At 38.0% G+C, this 19,893-nt stretch overlaps 1 protein-coding gene across 2 annotated transcripts in view; it reads left to right on the plus strand.

Moving 5' to 3' along the window:
- VPS41 (VPS41 subunit of HOPS complex) overlaps window positions 1-19,893 on the plus strand; it is a 211,182-nt gene that overhangs the window by 175,312 nt on the left and 15,977 nt on the right. For both annotated transcript variants that reach the window (XM_045389032.3, XM_005549755.5), the window contains exons 19-25: window positions 110-254; window positions 2,449-2,490; window positions 2,633-2,683; window positions 5,062-5,199; window positions 11,760-11,814; window positions 13,835-13,975; window positions 15,268-15,404. In XM_045389032.3, the coding sequence (XP_045244967.1) occupies window positions 110-254; window positions 2,449-2,490; window positions 2,633-2,683; window positions 5,062-5,199; window positions 11,760-11,814; window positions 13,835-13,975; window positions 15,268-15,404 (709 nt within the window). The remainder of the gene's footprint in view (window positions 1-109; window positions 255-2,448; window positions 2,491-2,632; window positions 2,684-5,061; window positions 5,200-11,759; window positions 11,815-13,834; window positions 13,976-15,267; window positions 15,405-19,893) is intronic.

Genomic DNA, 19,893 nt, shown 5'->3' on the forward strand with positions numbered 1-19,893 from the left:
TCTCTCGAAAGGAGTGTTTCCATTTTTAATAATGTGAACCATGATCTCTCTGTGTGTGTTTTAATTAGAGCTCTTGATGAATATTAATGTAAAACATTTGTATTACCAGGTACACCTATGACAAGAACTATGGCAATGCTCTAGAAATATACTTAACATTAAGACATAAAGACGTTTTTCAGTTGATCCACAAGCATAATCTTTTCAGTTCTATCAAGGATAAAATCGTTTTATTAATGGATTTTGATTCAGAGGTAATGTGCTTTTTATTTTAGTACTATCAATTATTTTTACTATTTCAAGTATTTAATACTTAGATATCTATCCAAATGCTGGATTGGTGAACGAATCACATAATTTGGCTGTATGCTGACAATCTTTAGAACCCTCTGACCCTCACTAGATGTTGTTATTTTAGTTGTTTGGCATTCAGGAATCCTTTGCTTAATGTGGTTATTCTGTGAGAGCAGTTCAAATTTGATAGAGAACTTTTAAAGTTGTGTGTGTGCGCATATAAAGTAATTTCTTGCTAAAACAATTCGTATAATTGATAGAAACAAATCAGGTATATACTTTGACTCATTTCTCCCTCCTAACCTGTGTTCCAGAATTTAAAAATTTAAAAATTAAGTGAACGTCTGTCTTGACCCACTTATTACTATTTTATTTCTTGGTGTTCACGTATCCACCATGTGGGATTTCCCCTGGTTTGAGTTGATGCTCATGTCTAGGACATGTGGAATATGTTATTTTATTGTGTGACAAATTTGAATACCCTAATAACAAATTTAAGCAACCTAATGAGTGGACCCAGCCACAGTGCACATTGGCTCTTGCAAAGTGATGCAAGCTCTGTGTGTGTGTGTGTGTGTGTGTGTGTGTGTGTGTGTGTGTGTAAAAGAAATCTAATTATGGTCAGGCGCGGTGGCTCACGCCTGTAATCCCAGCACTTTGGGAGACCGAGGTGGGCGGATCACGAGGCCAGGAGATCGAGACCATCCTGGCTAACACAGTGAAACCCCGTCTCTACTAAAAACACAAAAAATTAGCCGGGCATGGTGGCAGGTGCCTGTAGTCCCAGCTACTCGGGAGGCTGAGGCAGGAGAATGATGTGAACCCAGAAGGCGGAGCTTGCAGTGAGCCGAGATTGCACTACCGCACTCCAGTCTGGGCGACAGAGCAAGACTCCGTCTCAAAAAAACACATCTAATTACAATTGCTCATGACAGAAATAATGAGGTTTATAAACGGTGTTCTTATTCAAAAAATTGAAATTTTAGATAAACCTAAAAGTAGAACCCTAAAGGCTCCAAAAGGATTAATGCATTTTTCAATTATATTGTACTGTATTTAGAGATATTGTGTGCTGTATTAATCTCCACCAACGTAATTTAGATAGAAGCTAGATCTACCTTTTTTTCTCAAAGATGCTTTAGCCCTTTTTAAAATACTGAGTCAGGTCTTTAGGGACTACAGATTTGCAAAGAATTATGTAGCTCCAAGGAAGTTCAGGTAGAGAGGCTCTGCTTGTCTAGCAGAGGATGAGATGCTTATGTAAAAATTAATTACATTTTCCTCATATCTAGTCTCCCCTCATGCTCTCCCCTCCATTGTTCTCCAAAGCCTCGTTTTGCATATGTAGCTGTGGAAAAAAGATGAATGAACTGAAACTAATTGCTATTCGAGAATGTGATCCAGATGTAAGGAATCAGTCTTCTGGTTAGAGGAGACCTTAGGGGTAATCTACTCCAACACCCTCGTATTTCAGAGAACAAAAGTAACATTTGGAGCAGACAGCTAAGTAGCAGCAGAGTCTGGAACAAGGCCCAGGTGTTCTGTGTGAGGCTCAGTCTAGTGTGCTGTTTTCCCTCTTCCTCTTGACATAAACTGTCTAATTTGTGTTTCCCGAATGATAAAAGTGGCTAAAGTAAATTCTGAATGTTCAGAAGCTTTGTGTCATTATGAAACTTCAAGTATCTCATTCTCTTTCTGGCTCTTATATTCCCTTCTCCTCATAAAGCCAGCTCCTTCTGTCTGTGGCGTCTTATAGGGAGACTAGGTCAAGGTTCAAGTAGCCAGAAGAAAAGCTCATTTTCTTGATATACCGGTAAAGAGATGCTCTCCATAACTACTGAGAGTCTCATGAGAAGGTGTGAAAGTATCCGAGACATTGAGGGTGGGGGGCTAGGATATGGGCAGTCAAGATGTTTTGTATTTGGTAAATTATAGCAAAGCACCATTTTAGTAGTATGCAAAACACAAAGACTTCAGATTGAGATGCATTTGAAAATGCATTTTCCATAAGGGCCATTGTAAAGCTAAGGGCCTCTTTAAGTATACAAAATAAGCCCTCCACCTGTGAACGGTGGTAACTACACTGCATTGTGTTTAGTCTTCTCTTCTTAAATAACAGATTTCATTGACTGTGGCTTTTTTTATATGTTTCAGAAAGCTGTTGACATGCTTTTGGACAATGAAGATAAAATTTCAGTGAGTGTCCTTTGTTTTTATATGTGTTACCAGATGAACATCTGGGACTCCTGTAACTGTGAAGAAGAGAGTTTATCAGATAATTTTGCAGCTGTCTTTCTATCCTCATAACTGTACCTTGAAACTTTTCTTTTTTATCTAGATTAAAAAGGTCGTGGAAGAATTGGAAGACAGACCAGAGCTGCAGCATGTGGTGAGCACGGCAGTGTCCTCCTTTTGCCCTTTTGATTGACCAGTGAGTGAATCACCTTTCAGTATTGGTACGAGGAGGATACTGGAGTGAATTCTTCAAGGAGGTTAATATTCCAGTTGGAGGTTTCACCACAAACAATGTTCTGTAATTACCAAAATGCAGCATATGTTGTGAATTCAAGAAGGTCAGGGATTAATTGTAGATCAGGCACTTGAATTTTGACCCACAATTGAATTGTGATGGAAAAAAGTTACCAATCTATTATATTACTATAATATAAATATATATAACATAGCTATATATTTAACTATAATGAATGTTTTTGTGTTATGCTGTGTGTAGGAGTAAGCACTCTCCGTCTGTAGTTCCATTAAATATAACCATGGTGTACATCACAGTAAAGGCCAGTATGGCACTGCTGAAACTGTACCAAGTTCTCCTGCTAAGGAAATGTCAGACAACCATTCCATATCCAGGACCACAGGGCGATAAAAGGGCAGAGCCTCATTTCTTTTGTCCCTTACCATGACAATAGCTAATTCCATTTTTCTTATGTGCTACTGGTGGTTGTGCAATTCAGGCCTGTTATTCTAAATTTCTTTGGGGGGCTACTTCGATTCTCTGCATTGCATCATCATGAGAGTAAAGCAGGAATAGTTGTTGTATATGTCCTTTAAAACTTATACAAGAGAAAACTTCAGCAGACATAAGGACTGTGGGACTATCAGTAGGACTATGGGTATCAGATACAATAAGTGCACTTGTGTCTTTGCCTATCTCCTTGCACCCTAGGAGGAGGCTTAGGGAATAGAGCATTTTTTTCAAAAGTCAGTTTTCTGCTTTGAAGCTTTTGAAGATTGCAGGAAGGGAATGAGAGGCATTTCTCTTTTGCTCAGATGCTATTGCTGCATTGTTCATTATTGGAAATCTCAAGATTATCTGCTTCCCCAAGCAAGGCTCCACACTGCTAGCCACCTTGGGAATTCATTTATAAAGCAGTGATTTCTGACCTACTTAAGCCACAAGACAGGATTACGGGCAGTAGCTATCTGTGTGACAGTGTAATCAGTGCAATGGTGAAGTAGTGGCACAGCCCACAGTAACATGGCTCATCTTCCCTGCCAGGCAATGTCTTGTCTCTATAAATTTGACTCAGCATTCATGTGACAGAGCCTCCCTGTCCTGTTTGCACTCTGGGAAACAGCACCACGTTTCCCCGCTCACACACTGACCCCAGTGCCAGTGGACTGGCGGTGGTGCTCATTAGACCTCAGCCTGGCACTTCAGTTCAGTCTACTGCTTGTACCGCTCCGTTTTGCCTTAGGAAGAGGTGAACAGGAAGCCTGAGGATTGGTTTCTTAAGGTACATGTGTCCATGGTTAGGCCTCATTGTGACCAGATGCAACAGCGATGACAAACATCAGCGCATTTACAGTCTCAGCTGCAGGGTGGGCTGGTGCTCTGTGTCTGTTATAAACCAATCCACTTGGAAACAGCCACCCAAGGTTTAATGCACATTGTGGGATTGGTGATTAAGTCTTCCTGTCTTCAGTAGATTGTGGGGTTTTTGTTTACGTTTAATATTCGGTAAACATTGAATTGTTTTCTGACTTCTGAGGACTGTATTGATAGACTTAATCTTGCCTGTGAGGAGAAAGTGAATTACTGATTTCCTCTGAAGTCGATTAACTTTTTTTCAGACAGCTAGGGTAAGGAATCAGTTTTGAAAACTGTTTCACAACACGTGCATTCTTCTTGATTTTTACTTTGTATTTTTGTTTTTGATGTTACCAGTTTAGGCAGCATTTCATTTGAAGACTCAGCAACGAGGAGATGCAGAATGTATGGGAATGAGTTTAGTGCCCGCTACTTGAGTTTTTAAGAACATATGCTTGTCCTAGGACTCTGCCCTCTTTTATATAAAATAATTTTTATGATCTGGGAAGACCGCTCATCTTTTTACTTCTGAGCCAAAGCAGATGGCAGTGAAGATATTGACAACTGCTGTCATTAACATTTCTGTAGTGCTTGGTGTGTGCTAAGTTCATTGGTTCTGAGTGATTTTGTAATGGCAACTCTTTTAATTGTCACAGTAACTCAATAAAATTTTTGTAGATAAACTGAGTCTCGGAGAGATTAGTGACTTGTCTGAGGTCACAGTTGGTACGTGGCAGAGTCAGATTTCTGGGCCCTTCTAGAGAAAGTATCAGAATTCTTTGCTCTCCCAAACTGTTTTCCTTTCCACCTCTCCATCACCTAGAGGTTTTCCCTGAAGAATGCTTCTCCCCTAACCATGTTTAGAGCTAAAAATAGCAATGTTAAGCAGGTATTGCTTTTCTTATTTTAATGGGTCACGGCTTATCTTTTGTTCCTTTTAGTATTTGCATAAGCTTTTCAAGAGAGACCACCATAAGGGGCAGCGTTACCATGAAAAACAGATCAGTCTTTATGCTGAATATGATCGACCAAACTTACTTCCCTTTCTCCGAGACAGTACCCATTGCCCACTTGAAAAGGTAAGGCACAGATGTCCCCTACTTGTACACTTTGGATGAAGAGGTTGTCATTGATGGTAAGTTGTTTGTCTTTCTTCTCTTCCTGTCTCTGCTCATCCATCCCTGTCCAAGGGGAAGACTGTTGCTCTCAAAGAAGTAGGTTTTTGCTTAGACCTGCTGTCAAGAAAAGGAGGTCTCATTGGATTAGACTTTGGTGAAGAGCTGAAGCATTTCTGTGACAGGTTTAATTGGAAGAACAGTTTAATCTAGGGCCTAGGACATAATCAACCATCAAGCAAAAATGATGTATTAGGAGTCTCAGTCCATCTCCCAGGGTCAGAGTGACACCTCACAGAGTCAGAGCCTGGTAGGGAGACACAGACTGTCCTAAGCCAGAAGCAGTTGCTCCAGTCAGGAATCAGGTTTGATAAACCAAGGTCATAGCTTAGGTCCTGCATCCTATCTTCTTTGAGTGTCTACCTTGTGTTTTTCTATATTTCTCCTACATTCTACATTCCACTATAATTAATCTACTTACTAGTCTCTCTCTCCTGTAAATTCTTCAAAGACAAGGAATTTGTCTTACCCGTTTTGGTAAATCTAGTACCCACCCCACATTAGACATTTACTAAGTGTGTGTTTCATCATGAGTGAGAGAATGAATGAATAAATTAAATACATGCAAGGTCCTAGTTAGGGCTAAATAAGGACTAGTAAGTTTTATGAGACTGCTGTTTCAAAATAAACTGAAGCACTTAACTATATATGTGCTAACAATTGGGCAGCCTTAAAGGCAACAGTATTATGTCCCACAGTTCTCGATACCATCTATCAGTAACATCTACAAATGTCTGACTAAAGTTGGATGGCCAGATACTTTTTAAAAGTTAGTTGTGTGACCACCAAAATAAAAAAAAAAAAAGACATATTTGACCCATACGGGATATGTGCAAAGAAGCTGGATGATAACACAGTTTATGTACTTACAACTTCCATGTTGCTTCTTTAGCCCATGATGATTAAATGCATTGGAGTTACTGTGAACCAGTTTTAGCTCAATGGATTTTTAAAGTCTACAATTAATGGAAAAAAATCTTGCCTGCCTGTTAACTTATAAAACAACTTTAGTATTTTATATTTGTGGCCCTAAGACATTTTCTGAGGACTTAATTTGGAAATTCATTATCTTACTCTAAAAATAAAAACAGATATTACCCTCTTCTCTCACCATAGGCCTTTATAATCTGGCGATAGAGTGAGAATTGTATTCTTTAAACAGTGCTCCTTCATTTGTTTCTCAGTTTTTAAGAAAACATTGTATATTTGCAGAGAGGATGTAGCAGTCTCCTGAAGTCTCCAGTTGACCTCTGAGACAGAGAGGTCACATGTGGGTGATTAACAACCGTTCTCATTCCCTAAGCACAAGGTGCAGAGGCACCACCCAGGTTCCAGTATCTTTATATTGCTCACACACTTTATGCCCACCTGGTTTAAAGTTTTTGGGTCTAGTAGCACTCAGTGGAAGACGCCCTGTTCCACCCAGTAGGGAGCAGCAGAACGTTGCAGACCTGCACGTGAAGCTTCCTACACATGTGGCTTGCTTAGAGCGTTTGTGTAGACCTTGTAGAATTTTTTTCTCTCTGGGCCACTGAAAACACCATATTGAATGTAAAAGAACTCAGCACAAGCATAGTAAAACCAATTATGTTTTAAACACACTTGTTTTTAAAAATTTATCTCGTGTGTCCCACTGAAAGAGAATTTTGAGCATGGACTAGAGGTGGTAATGGTGGAAACAGACCATTATGAGATAATCAAGTAGTAATCCGTATTTTTAGGACTCCCTCAATGGGTTTTCGTGTTTCAGGTTATTGAGACTTCTTCATAAGAGATTATCTCTTTGTCAGGATCTATTGTGGGAAATCTGTATATTTGTAGAAAACATAGCACTCTACCCTATCAGGTACCCAAAGCTGTCTTAAAGGAGAGGTCCATGACAGTATTACTAACTCAAGATTCTTACCCTTTTCCTTAAAAATAAGTTCTGGTTGGGTGTAGTAGCCCACACCTGTAATCCCAGCACTTTGGGAAGCTGAGGTGGGAAAATAGCTTCAGGCCAGGAGTTTGAGACCATCCTGGTGAACATAGCAAGACCCTGTCTCTACAAAAATAAAAACTTTAGTCCAGTGTAGTGGTACATGCTAATATTAGTATCTCCTCAGGAAGCTGAGGGAGGAGGATGTCTTGAGCCCAAGAGTTTGAGGTTATAGTAAGCTATGATTGCACCAGTGCACTCCAGCCTAGTTGAGAAAGCAAAATTCTCTTTAAATAAATAAAAAGAATAGTAAGAAAGAATTCTGTATATACTCAGTCATCTTAGAAACAAATCCCTTTTATGTTTACATGTGACATGAAAAAGCTATCATATGTACCAATTTGTGAATGACAAAGTGAATTTCTCCAATTAAATGCATCCCAAGCATGCTAGTAAAGGGCATGGAATACATGTCTGCCTGTTTTGTGTAAAGAGCGACTCATAGAAAATGTGGTCTCTTTTCCTCCTGAATCTGAAATTGAGAACTTTAAAATTCTAATGCCTCCCTTTCCCCAAAGAAATTTCTGTCTGCTTCCTTAGAATTTAGAGATTGTTGAGTCCTATTGGTACAAGAGAATTTTTTTGTTCTTTGTTTCTACTTTAAATGAGAAGTGTTTAAGCTTTCAAAGGCATATTCAGAACCTGTTGATCCACTGTTGTTTATAATTTACCTCTGGCAGAATAACACTATATCTTTCTAATTTTTGGTTGTCTGCCTTTGCTGGGGATTGGCTAATTGTTGAAAGGGGGTGATTTCAGATTGGCAACTGATTGAAATCTTCAAGAATCTACGTCAACCTTATTTTGAATTGATTGAAATCCCACAATCAATAGTATTTGGCCCAAAACTTTGTAAAGATCCTGATGTCACATCAAAAGCCCTAGTTATGGTTTTCAAAAGCTGAGGTTCAGGATTTAAAATCACCAAAATCACCACGACTCTGAAATTCAAAAATTAATCATAAACTTTTATGAAATTGTTTGTTCTAAAGGAAATACAGAGTGTGTAGGAATTTATAACATCTACAGCAATTTTTAAAGATGATAAAAATTATATGTATTTCTTTTGTGCTTTATAATGTATGCTGTGCCTTCATGTATATTGTTTCACTGAATCTGTACGAAAGTGCGGTTAGGTGGGTAGAGTCCTTTTATACATGACAAGCCAAGTCTTAGGGAGCTGGAAACAAGCCTAAAGTCTAGAGCTAATAAGTTGAGGGACCAAGACTTAGAACTTGGATCACTTAACTTTAGGCTCTGTATTTTTTCCACTATGTTGGGGAATCATTTTCAGGTTTAAAAAGTTAATTGAAATAGTAACAATCACTAAAGCATTTCCTAGTGTTGCAAGAATCATGAAAGATTTTTTTTTTTAACTGTTAAACTGTCCTTCTGTAATTTACAGATATGGTCATCAGGCCCTGGTTTTCATTTTGCAAATCTCATTTGCTTGTGCCTAGAGTGGTTAAAAGCAGATCATCAGTTTTATAGTTTGGCAGATTTATACCCAAATTTGTGATCGCTTTCATATCTAATAGTATTCACAAGGTGGCAGTATTTCTGAATTTGGAAGAATAAAGCTGAGAGATGCCAAGTTTTGCAGATTTTCATTAAAGAAATTTAAAGAGAAGATTGGATAAAAGATGACAAGATCAAGGATAGGTAGAAATAATTATTTAATTTACATTTGGTAAGGTTCTTATTAGTTACCCTCAGTTTTCTAACTTGGTTCTTTACCTTCATACTAAATTAGAAAGAGAAGAATTAAAATATTATTTTTGCATCATTTTTTACTCAAGTTCTAGTATTATTCTGACTTTTCACTTTTATTTTCACTACATTCTCCGTGTGTGTATGTTTGTGTGTGTGCTTGTGTTGTGTGTCTGCTTTAAAAATCTTAGTTTCCCTACTCTCTCCTCTAGAGGGAGCACCATGGTCCAGGAACATTCAAGAATCTAAATGCTTTCTTTTTATACTTTACTCAAAATTTCTAGAGACCTCTAAAGTCCATTCTCTCATTTGTGAGAAGAGGATAATTTAAGATACTGTTAGAAACTCGTCATAAAACATCTAAAATTATGTGAAATTGAAATCTCAGAGACTCAAATTATCTTTGAACTTGGTGAAACTCATCTGCTTGCATTCCATGTCATCCCTAACTTCAACTTGCCTTCAGACATTTCTTCCCACATGACTTCCTTTTTGATAGTATGTACAGGATTTTATAGCCTTGCTATTCTATGGCATATTCTATGGCATATTCTACAGCAATGGAAATGTTTTATAATCCACTCTGTCCAACATAGTAGCCACCAACCACATGTCACAATTGAGTATTTGAAATCTGGCTGGTGCTACCAAGAAACCGAATTTTAATTTAATTTCATTTTAATCAATTTAAACTTAAATAGACACATAGAGCAAGTGGCTGCTGTCTTGGATAACTCAGATGAGGCTTCAAACTGCAAACTCTTTGTGGTTTGAGACTAGCATGTTCTTAGGCGTTCTCATGTGCAGAAGAAAACGGGTCATGGCTCTGTTTGAAATCTTGAATGGTATTTTAAAGTGTGTAAGTGAATTTCCAAGTACAGAACTGATTCATGGATACCCTTTAATAATAAATTATTTTAAGCAGCATAAGTACTTATCATTATTCAGACTTTCTCTAAACATTCTCCTTATTCCGTTGAATTACAGTATTCTGTTTATCTGTGAATGGCAGTCCCACTCAACTATAAACTCTCTGTATCTTAACACCCAGAACAAATCTAGGCACTCGGTTGACTTCTCAGTGATTTCTTGTTTGAATCCCATGTCCTCTGATGTTTCTGCTGTGTTCTGCTTTATTATTTAACTTCTTACCTATGTTTTTTGTCTCTGCAGTAGTGTCGCTGCAGGAGAGTGAAGAGTTGGTAAGAAAGTTTCATCATTTACAATGATGATTGACAGGCAAGACCATATAGGAATAGGTAAACCATGTTTTTAATCAAAATAAAGGAAGATTTTTTTCGGTATTAGCTAGGGATTAGATTCAACTGTGAGTGATAAAAAATCCCAAAAGAATAGTGGCTTAACAGAGCAACAGTTTCTTTTTCTGTCACGTGGAAGTGTTGGTTGAGTGGCCCTGCTGAGGGCAGCATGCCGCAGGGTCAGAGACCGGGGCTCCTTCCTCTTGTTCATCCACCTTGGGTGACCTTGACCTCATGACATAAGGTAGTGCCATCCAGTAGTGGAGAGTTGGGGGTAAGGGAAGCATTTCAGGCAAGGGGACGCAATGAAGAGATGAGCAGAGGGAGGTGAAGCTGCACAGGAATTCAGGGCTAGGTTGTGGATGCCTTGTAAGTCGTGGTAGAGATTCTCAGCTTTAAGTCTGAGTGGAGCAATGCAATAGAAAGTTTTGTATGCAGGGTGTGAGATAAGGTTTCCCAGCTGTGCTCATTCATCATACTGCATCCAGTTCAGATGCCACTTCCCCTTGAAGCTTCTCACAAGAGGACCACACAGTTTCAGTGTCCCGCCTCTGTACATATGGCCCTTTGTTCATGTTACTCTAATCGTGGAATAATGCGTTGTCACATCTCTTGTCACTTCCTGGACCCTGAGCTCCCAGGGGTGGATTCATGCTGCTAATGCTCCTACTAAGCCGCCTCCTTTATTCTCTTCTTTGTTGTCCTCTTACCTATAATCATCACTAACATTTTTATTATTGTCATCTTTCCATCTCTATCTAACCTGACCCTCTAGCACCCAGCACAGAGCATATAGTAAATGTGTTCTGATTAATTTAGAATCAGTAAGTAATTTATCAATATGTAGGAGGTCTTTTTTTTTTTTTTAACACTAATGGAAATGCTCTCATCTGCATAGTTGCTCCTTTTTGGATCCTTGATCATCAAAGGTATTTTTTTCCTTCCCACCTTTGACAGATCCTTGAGCAGAGTTCTCTTGCAACCCCTGTGTTCTGGCAGTACAAATATTCGTAGTAAATTCATTCATTCATTCATTCATTCGTTCATTCATGCAGCATGAAATCATATTTTCTGAGCATATTGTATGCACAATACTGGGAAAGTTCAACCATGAACAACATTCATTACATCTTAATGGAGGTAAACAGAGCTTAAACAAATGACTACAGATTTGGAAGGAAGCAGTGCTGTAAAGAAACCTAAAGTAGTGTAAAGAGAGAAAGCTTAGTGGGAAAGGCCCTTTCTTTTCATTTGGTGTCCTGTTTTCTACTCTTGCTCATGAAATGTTCTGAGTAGCTTCAAATATGTTTTAAGTTGAATTGTGTAGAGTCCAGTACCTCTGAGAGGTGACCGAGTGCAGCCAGTCTAGGGAGCTGTGTTCCTTATTTGTTTGCTTTGTTTTATTTTTAAAGAAAAGCTGTGGAAAAATTCTTTCAAGTGTAAGTTTAAATGGCTTTATTACTATTTGTTCTTATTTGGTAGCCTGTAGTAACATTTTTACCCTGCTTTAATTGAAGGCTCTTGAGATCTGTCAACAGAGAAACTTTGTAGAAGAGACAGTCTATCTTCTGAGTAAGTAGCTTTTGTTCATTTTGGTCGCCATAAACTAAGAAATGGGATGACAACATGAAGTAAATTGTCTAAGAAAGGACATAGGTTTTAGACCAATGTAACACAGAATTTGAGCCTATTTTGTGCAATAACTTAATATATGAAAACAGACTTCACAGCACAGTAAAGAAGGAAGAGTTGTTTAATAAATGTTGAAATAACATTTTGGTAATTTATAATCAACACATAAAAATTTATCAGTTTATACCTCACAACATAGATTAAAATAAATTGTAGATGAGTTGACAAGTTTTTTCATTTTTAAAAAAATTATAATCAGCTTATATTCCATCATATTGGTAGAAAATAAATAATCACTTTTAGAAATCACACCCTAAATAACTGGAGGAAATGCAATTGAATAGCGTAGTTTTGGAGAAAGAGGAGAGCTTTTTAATATCATCTAGGTGTCAGTGTTCCTGGTCTTCTGGCTCCTACCTCCACATGAGTCACAGTTTTTGTACCATGCATACCAAGAAACAAAACTTGTCATCTTTTCACATTCTTCCAAAATGAGCCACGAGCATGACAGCAATGTGGGTTGTACTGAGGATTGCATAATGTGGCATATAACATAACATTCATATCTGGTGTTTCTCCATTGTCACTTCCCTGCTGACCTCAGTAGGGTTTTTCCGCTTTACACCTTTCCCTTATACAACACTCACCCTCATTGGCCTCTTTGCCTCTGTTGAAAAATAATCCAAATCCTCTATTCCCATTTATGTGTATGCAGATTCATGGGTGCTCAGCCACAAACCCAGAATTATCCAGTTGTAGCACCTTCCCTTCTTAGGAGAAGTGCTTTTGGGGCTGCATTTTGTTACTTCAGCATGTTCCTGGGGTTCTAATCACAATTTTAAGTAGCTCATCAATTCACTAATTGCAAACAGTGTTCTCCCCAAGAAATATTTTGGTGGAACACATTTTTGTCATATTGTCTTAGAAGCAGTAGAGGACTTATAGGGACATATAGTCGGATTTTATAAAAACTTGAAAATCCTGTAAACATTTTAAATAACTAACCATTTTTAGAGACGTAGGCTGTGGAAATAATATTTGTAAGAAACACAAAATGCTATGGAAGGGGTATTAAATGGGATATCATTTCATTCACGAACCAGCTTTTATTGGTTGATTATGGCCATGTACAGTGAGAAAGATTCAAGATCCTTTACTAGTTCCTGTGCAAGCCCAGAGACAGCAGTAAGGGTGACAACCTACAACCAGGCAGTTGCTGTCCCTCCACTGAGTAAGGCTTTCTTACATGTACTATATTAAAAACTCATGGAAAAATTTAAACTATTAAAATGCCATAGATCAATGAGCAAAGTATGTAAAGAAGATTAGCCAATAGAAGCATGGTTGATAAATACTTTCATCTCATGAGGGTTATTGAAAGACTTTACCCTGAACTTGGGAGAGAAGAAAATGAGGTAGCCCTTTGATAATCGAATTTACAATTGGCACAAAGTGTATCAGAAAAGCAATATGCACAGCTACCTCATGAGGCAGAGTGACTTTAAGGACTTTAAAAGTCTTAAGTGTATCTGAATGTGAAGGTATTGACCTCCAGAATATATATAAGTCTACCAAAAGTAAGTCAGAGTATGACAGACCTGGCTTCAAATTCTGGGTGTACTATTTAGTAGTTGTATGATCTTAGCAAGCTACTAACATTTCTATTTCCTCTTCTATAAAAGAGGAATATTAGTAGAACATGCCTCATAGGATGGTAGTGATGGTTAAATGATGCCATTTATTTGAGGCACTTAAATGAGTACTCAGCACAGAGTAAACATCCAGTAAATAGGAGATATTTATTTTACTATGTTATAGAGAGTAAATGTTGTTGTCACATGAGAAAATAGCCTTGTCTTAGCTTTCCAACTATGTAAACAAATTAAGAGATATGCAGTTAAAAAAAAAATCATTAAAATAACCTTAAATGAACTCTTTCTCCCATCTTCACCCCACCTAGGCCGAATGGGTAATAGCCGAAGTGCCCTGAAGATGATTATGGAGGAATTACATGATGTTGATAAAGCAATCGAATTTGCCAAGGAACAAGATGATGGAGAGCTGTGGGAAGATTTGATTTTATATTCCATCGACAAACCACGTAAGCATAAAAGCCATCTGTGGTTATAACTTTTTTTCTATCAGTGTAGCCAGTTATGTCTAGATTAAAAACTATCTCAAGATACATTGGGTTAAAAAAATGGCAGTGTACCTACAATAAAAATAGGCCAGGTGTGTTGTAATGATTTCCAGTACTCCTCCTGTGCTGGAAAACCTGGAGCCTCGTCACTTTGCATTACCTGAATGTGATGAAGAACAGGTGGCTACACAGTTTATTAATTGTGTCCCCATGAGGCATGTTTTTACCTGCTGCAAGCAAATTGAATAAATGTCATCTGGGTTGTGTTGGTGTGGTTTTTTTTGTTTGTTTTTAGCTTGTATATGGGAGTGTTTATAGTTTAAGTGTATAGACCTTACCAGTCTTTTTTGGAAACATGTAACTGTTCTGGACATTGATGATATTTGGATGTTTGCGTTGTAGCATTTAGCCTCTTTCCTGCACTATTTTTATCAGTACAGCACCCAGAGTTTGTATTTGTTGGTCCTCAGCTTGACTATTTGTATTGGGTCTCCCATTTTGGAAAGGAATAAACAAAAGCAGTCACCTACCAGAAACCTGACTCTTTTGAAAATAACTAACAGTAGTGATTTGACATTTCCTCTTTCCTTTTTTTTATTTTTTTTTAATTTTTAAGTTTGGTAGGAAATCTTTATGTTCATGTAACTACCTTAATCTGAAATTGACTTTAATAACTATCCTCTTGACAATATAAGGAGTCTCATTTGTAACTAGCAAGATAAAGAATAGTTTAAGAATCTCAAGAGGCAAAGTGATGTCACAGAACACATCATAAACTTGAGGCTGGCCTGAGTGAATTTGGGCACATTACTTCTTAGCTGTGTGACCCTGGAAAAATTAAACACCCCATTTCCCTTGTCTGTAAAATGCGACCACAGCATTCCTACCTTGCGCAGTATTTGAGGAAAGTGTATATAATACCTGAACGGTAATCAGTTGTCAATAAATACTGTTTGCACCCATTTGATGCTAAAAACTGTCATTTGAAGGCAAGTAATCATTTGTTCAGCTGTTTTAAAACAGTTCTTATTTACTTTCTCCTTCATGCCTCAAGCAGCGTTAGTTCTTGGAAGTTTAGAAGATTAATTCTTAAGAGTTTAGAAATTTAAATGGTTTTAACACTTACTTTGAAGGAAATAATTTTTTCTTTGAGTTACTTTTGGTCTAAAATTGCATTATGTGCAAATTATGTGCAAATAAAATTGCATTATAATGTTGCTTTTATGTTCATTATTTTATGTGATATTTTGTAGCATTTATTACTGGCTTGTTAAACAACATTGGCACACATGTTGACCCAATTCTACTGATTCACCGTATTAAGGAAGGAATGGAGATTCCCAATTTGAGAGATTCCTTGGTTAAAATTCTGCAAGACTACAATTTGCAAGTAAGTATCCTTTCCTGGACAAATGAGCATGCTGAATGAGTTGACTTAGATTGGATAAATATTTCTAGGGTTTATGTTAGGTGTCAGTTAAAAAGTTTCGATTTTATGGTTACATTTTATTTAGGCCCAGATATTTAGAAAACTGTTCAAACACATTAATTAGAAACGTCACCTTTAAAATTGTGTTGTCCAGTAATACCTCAAAGGCCTTAAGAAGGCTATTTGATTCTTTAGCCATCTCCAATTTTCACTTGCTTTTGAGCAGACATTCTTACATTTGTATGGTTAATATAACATGAAGTTGAGGTATGAAAGCAGTTATAGTGGCCATTAGATCAGGCCACCCCAACATTTTTAGGGAGAATAAGTATTGTGTCCGTTTGAGGGAATTAACAAAAATGTTTTTCAGTAAGGTAATAATTTTTTTTTGAAGCCATTCAGTAATCTGTTCCCTGAAAGCTGTTAAAATATAGGATTTTATTTAACCTTTTGTCTGTTTTCTAGAATAGTGCAACTTTATTATCCTTGTTAAATCAGAATTTGTGATAAGAACAGTGGAACTCATTATTTTCATATAAATTATTATACTAATTACAAAGCATCTTAATCTTTTCCTTAAAAAGACTCTAGCGATTACTATTTTTCAGGAAGCTGGTAGCTTCTATAGAACTTGAATTAAAACATTTCCTTAAAAATTCAGACTGTTGCCCGGGTGCAGTGGCTCACGCCTGTAATCCCAGCACTTCGGGAGGCCGAGGCGGATGGATCACGAGGTCAGGAGATTGAGACCATCCTGGCAAACACGGTGAAACCCCGTCTCTACTAAAAATACAAAAAAAAATTAGCCGGGCGTGGTGACGGGCACCTGTAGTCCCAGCTTCTCAGGAGGCTGAGGCAGGAGAATGGCGTGAACCTGGGAGGCGGCGGAGCTTGCAGTGAGCAGAGATTGCGCCACTGCACTCCAGCCTGGGCGTCAGAGCGAGACTCCGTCTCAGAAAAAAAAAAAAAAAAAAAAAACAATTCAGACTGTTGTTCTTCCTCTAATTCACTTGAAAATGAGTTTTTGTTAATAGTGGGTGAAACTGCTTTCCTAGAAACAATTTTTGCAGGTAAAGCCAAAAGAAAAGGCTATTAGCTGAGGAGCATTGCGATGTGAGATCCATTGGGCAAGGATTCACCATACAGGTTGCAAAGTAGAGGTCTGCCTGCACTCAGGGTAACAGCCTTAGGTAAGAGGCAAGGTGGAAAGGAGAAGATATTGCAGGTACATTGGTGACATCAAAAACAGATGTAAGAGATGAAAGGGATGGCAGAGCTGCAGGGACAAGAGGTTGTGCCAGAGAGTGTGACGTCATTAATGTTTCTGAAGCGGAGTCATGGTGTATACATGTTCAAAAAGTGGGATGATGGTAAAGGTCATTTGTGTAGAATTAGTAGAGAAACTGAGGCCACAGCCTTTCTGAGTCATCCTCATGGACATGAAGGCCAGGAGGAAGAAACGAGGTGCCCTAAGCCAGGCCCCAGCTTCTCATTGAAGAGTCCACAGGGGACAGTGGTATTAACTGGACAACACCACTTTAAACATGAAGAAGTTTGAAGATGGGGGTGGGGGTGGGGATGAGGGTGTGAGAGATCATGGAGACTTCACTCAGGAGAGCTTTGTGAGAAATTGGGTTCATGGGAGAGAAATTTGTATTCAGTTAAGCCAAAGAAGTAGATTACCTATTCCGCAAAAAGCTTAATGATATACAGGCATGTATTTCCAGTGGGATTTGGAGGTGTGCAGATGACCCAGGGGAAAGGTTATTGGAAGGAGAATGAGAAAGGCAAGAAGGAAATAAAAACGTGGGAATGGGTTAATAGGCAGAGAGGTGAGATGAGGAGCTGGCCTTTTATGGCCACGCCGTGGGAATCCAGAAAGGTGACGTCCCTGCCTGGGGAAGTCACTAATTTAAAAAGTCAGAATTGGGCTTTGATGAAAGTGGTTTCAGTGTCAGACCTTATAAGCCTCTGAGTGTGAGTGAGCTTGATAATGACCTGTACTTCACTGGCCCTTACCAACCCCAGGCATGCCAGAATATGCTTTAGGTTTCAAATCCACATTTGATGAGAAGTCATTTAGGTGTCTCTGAACAACCCTCCCCCAAGGGAAGTAGTCAATAATTATCCCTCTGCCTTTCGCCAGTAGTGCAAGAAACTTGGCCTCCAGGTTAGAAGTTGTGCCTTTCTTTTTCCCAGCCTCCACAATGACTGCAAAACCGCATAGTGCATACCTCTGACTAGGTCATTCTTCCAGAGAACCAAGCTCATGGGCACCACTGTGGTCTCCGTGTTCATTCATTTTTAATAAATAAATTTGCATCGTTCTGAGTCAGCTGGAAATAAAAATGAAATTAATATTAGATGCAAAATGAATGCCTAACATAAAAATTTATACCAAAGACTGCTAAATCAGTATTTTTTCTTAACTAGAGCTTTTCCTTAAGATATGTAAGTCTGTAGTTTGGTAATGTGTTAAGGAGGTTCAGAATTATTTAGCCAGTGGGTCCAAAAAGCTGTGGTTGCCTGTGAATCCCCCAACCAAGGAGTGGCTTCTCAGAGGGTGGGGGAGAGATGAACAGGGAAGGCAGCAGAGCCTACAGAAACTGCTGCATCTGGAGTCCCCACTGGAGCTCAGGCATCTTGTTGGAGAATGCAAACAGAAGATGCTCTCCGGGGGCAGGTTGTTCAAATAATTCCAGGTGTTATTTTTCACTCACAGATAAAGAGTTTAAAATATTTCTCTGCTCTTTTTACATAATATATTAATGACCACTTAATGTGTTTCCTTTCTCTAGGCAATCTATTAGAGTTCACTGTAAAAATAAATCTATCTAGAGAGTATTTTGCACTTTCCAGAAGGATTTCACATGCATGTTTTTGTTTTATTCTTTTTTTTAATTTTGTATTTCATTAAACTATGTTGTTTTTCACATACTCTCACCTAAGAAAGTAGAAAATTAGCAACCCTATTCAATCTGAAAATTCGGGAGAAATTTTGCATGTTCATCAATTTCCAGGAATCTGGAACTGACTCTGTGTGTGATGGGGTTGGGTGGGACAGTAACCCCAGGGGATATCAAGAACCATTCAGTAGTGTAGGGATCTGTGGTTAGATGTTGGGGAAATGTTCTCACAGGGTTTCTCAGCACCTTTTCTTGCTAGTATGCGTTGGAAATCTCTAAAGGGAGATTGGCAATAGAGCATACAGCATTTAAAACTTACTTGGGCACTGCTTTGGGAGATCATTCATTAGCCAGTTGTTAACTGGAAGGTGGGTGAGAGAATGTTGTGGGAAAAACTTGAAATGAGTAACTCTTCTGCTTTTGGTTTCACGTTTTCTAAAATGTAACAACTTTCTTCAACTGAAGGTTAGCATCATTAGGTTTGTTAGATGCCTATGACATGACATAGTTTAAGGAAATAGTATAATCAACTACATTAACAGTGTTTAATTTCTTTAACTTTCTATGTTTTTATACCTAGCTACCTTGTTAGTGTAATCACTGCACAAATTTTAAAAGCTTCATGAAGTCAGTAAGATGCAAGTAGCATGTATTGCACGTCATAACTTTAAATGTTTCTAGGCCTGATTTCAAGGACAAATAGCACTTATTTTGATATAACTTACTTCCAAAACAATATGGTATCAATGATACTTCAGTTTTTACGTGAACTGACCAGTTTCCAAATGAGTTTATGCTATAAATTTCTAATGTTTTGTATTTTCTATTTTTAAAACATTATAAATTTAGCATTTATTTATTTAGTATTTATATCCATTTTTGTAGTTGGAGGCTTTTTTCCCTTAAGAATTTCAGCATCTTTGTTCTTAAACACTTTTCTTGATGGTTTTATTTGACAAACATTTCATCTTCACAACAGTTTTGTAGGAACTATCATCTTTGTTTTACAGATGAAAAGACTGACTCTCAGAAAAGTTAAATGATTTGCCAGTCTGAGAAGGTGATGAACTGGGTTTGAACACAGATCCTCTGACTAAATCTCATGCCTTTTTTAAATCCATGACTGCATTACCTTTTGTAGCCAAAAGTAATCTAAAAAATCTGCTAATTAGAGTGAGGTCTTAGGATTTTTCATTATGGGTAACACCTCTTGGGAAAAGAATATAGCAAGCATGTTTTAACTTGCTTCTAAGGAGGTGTCATGGTGCTGTGGAAATCTCACCAGGCTAAGCCTCCTGAGTCCCTGGTGTGAGTCTAACCCATAAGTAAAGTAGCGGATGATCCTGAACAAGTCATTGCACATCCCTGGACCTCTGTTTTTCCTAGAAAAATAAAAGGGAACAGGGGCTAGATTAAACATCCATCTTAGATGCTTTAGGGGCTGTAGACATTCCTAAGGCTAACTGAAGCTAAGGCATTAGGTACAAAGCTGAATTGCCTTTAGCCAACACCTGCTTAGTTAGGTTTCTCTACATTTCTCTCTG

Source organism: Macaca fascicularis, chromosome 3 (genome assembly GCF_037993035.2).
Source record: "Macaca fascicularis isolate 582-1 chromosome 3, T2T-MFA8v1.1".
Taxonomy (NCBI): Eukaryota; Metazoa; Chordata; class Mammalia; order Primates; family Cercopithecidae; genus Macaca; species Macaca fascicularis.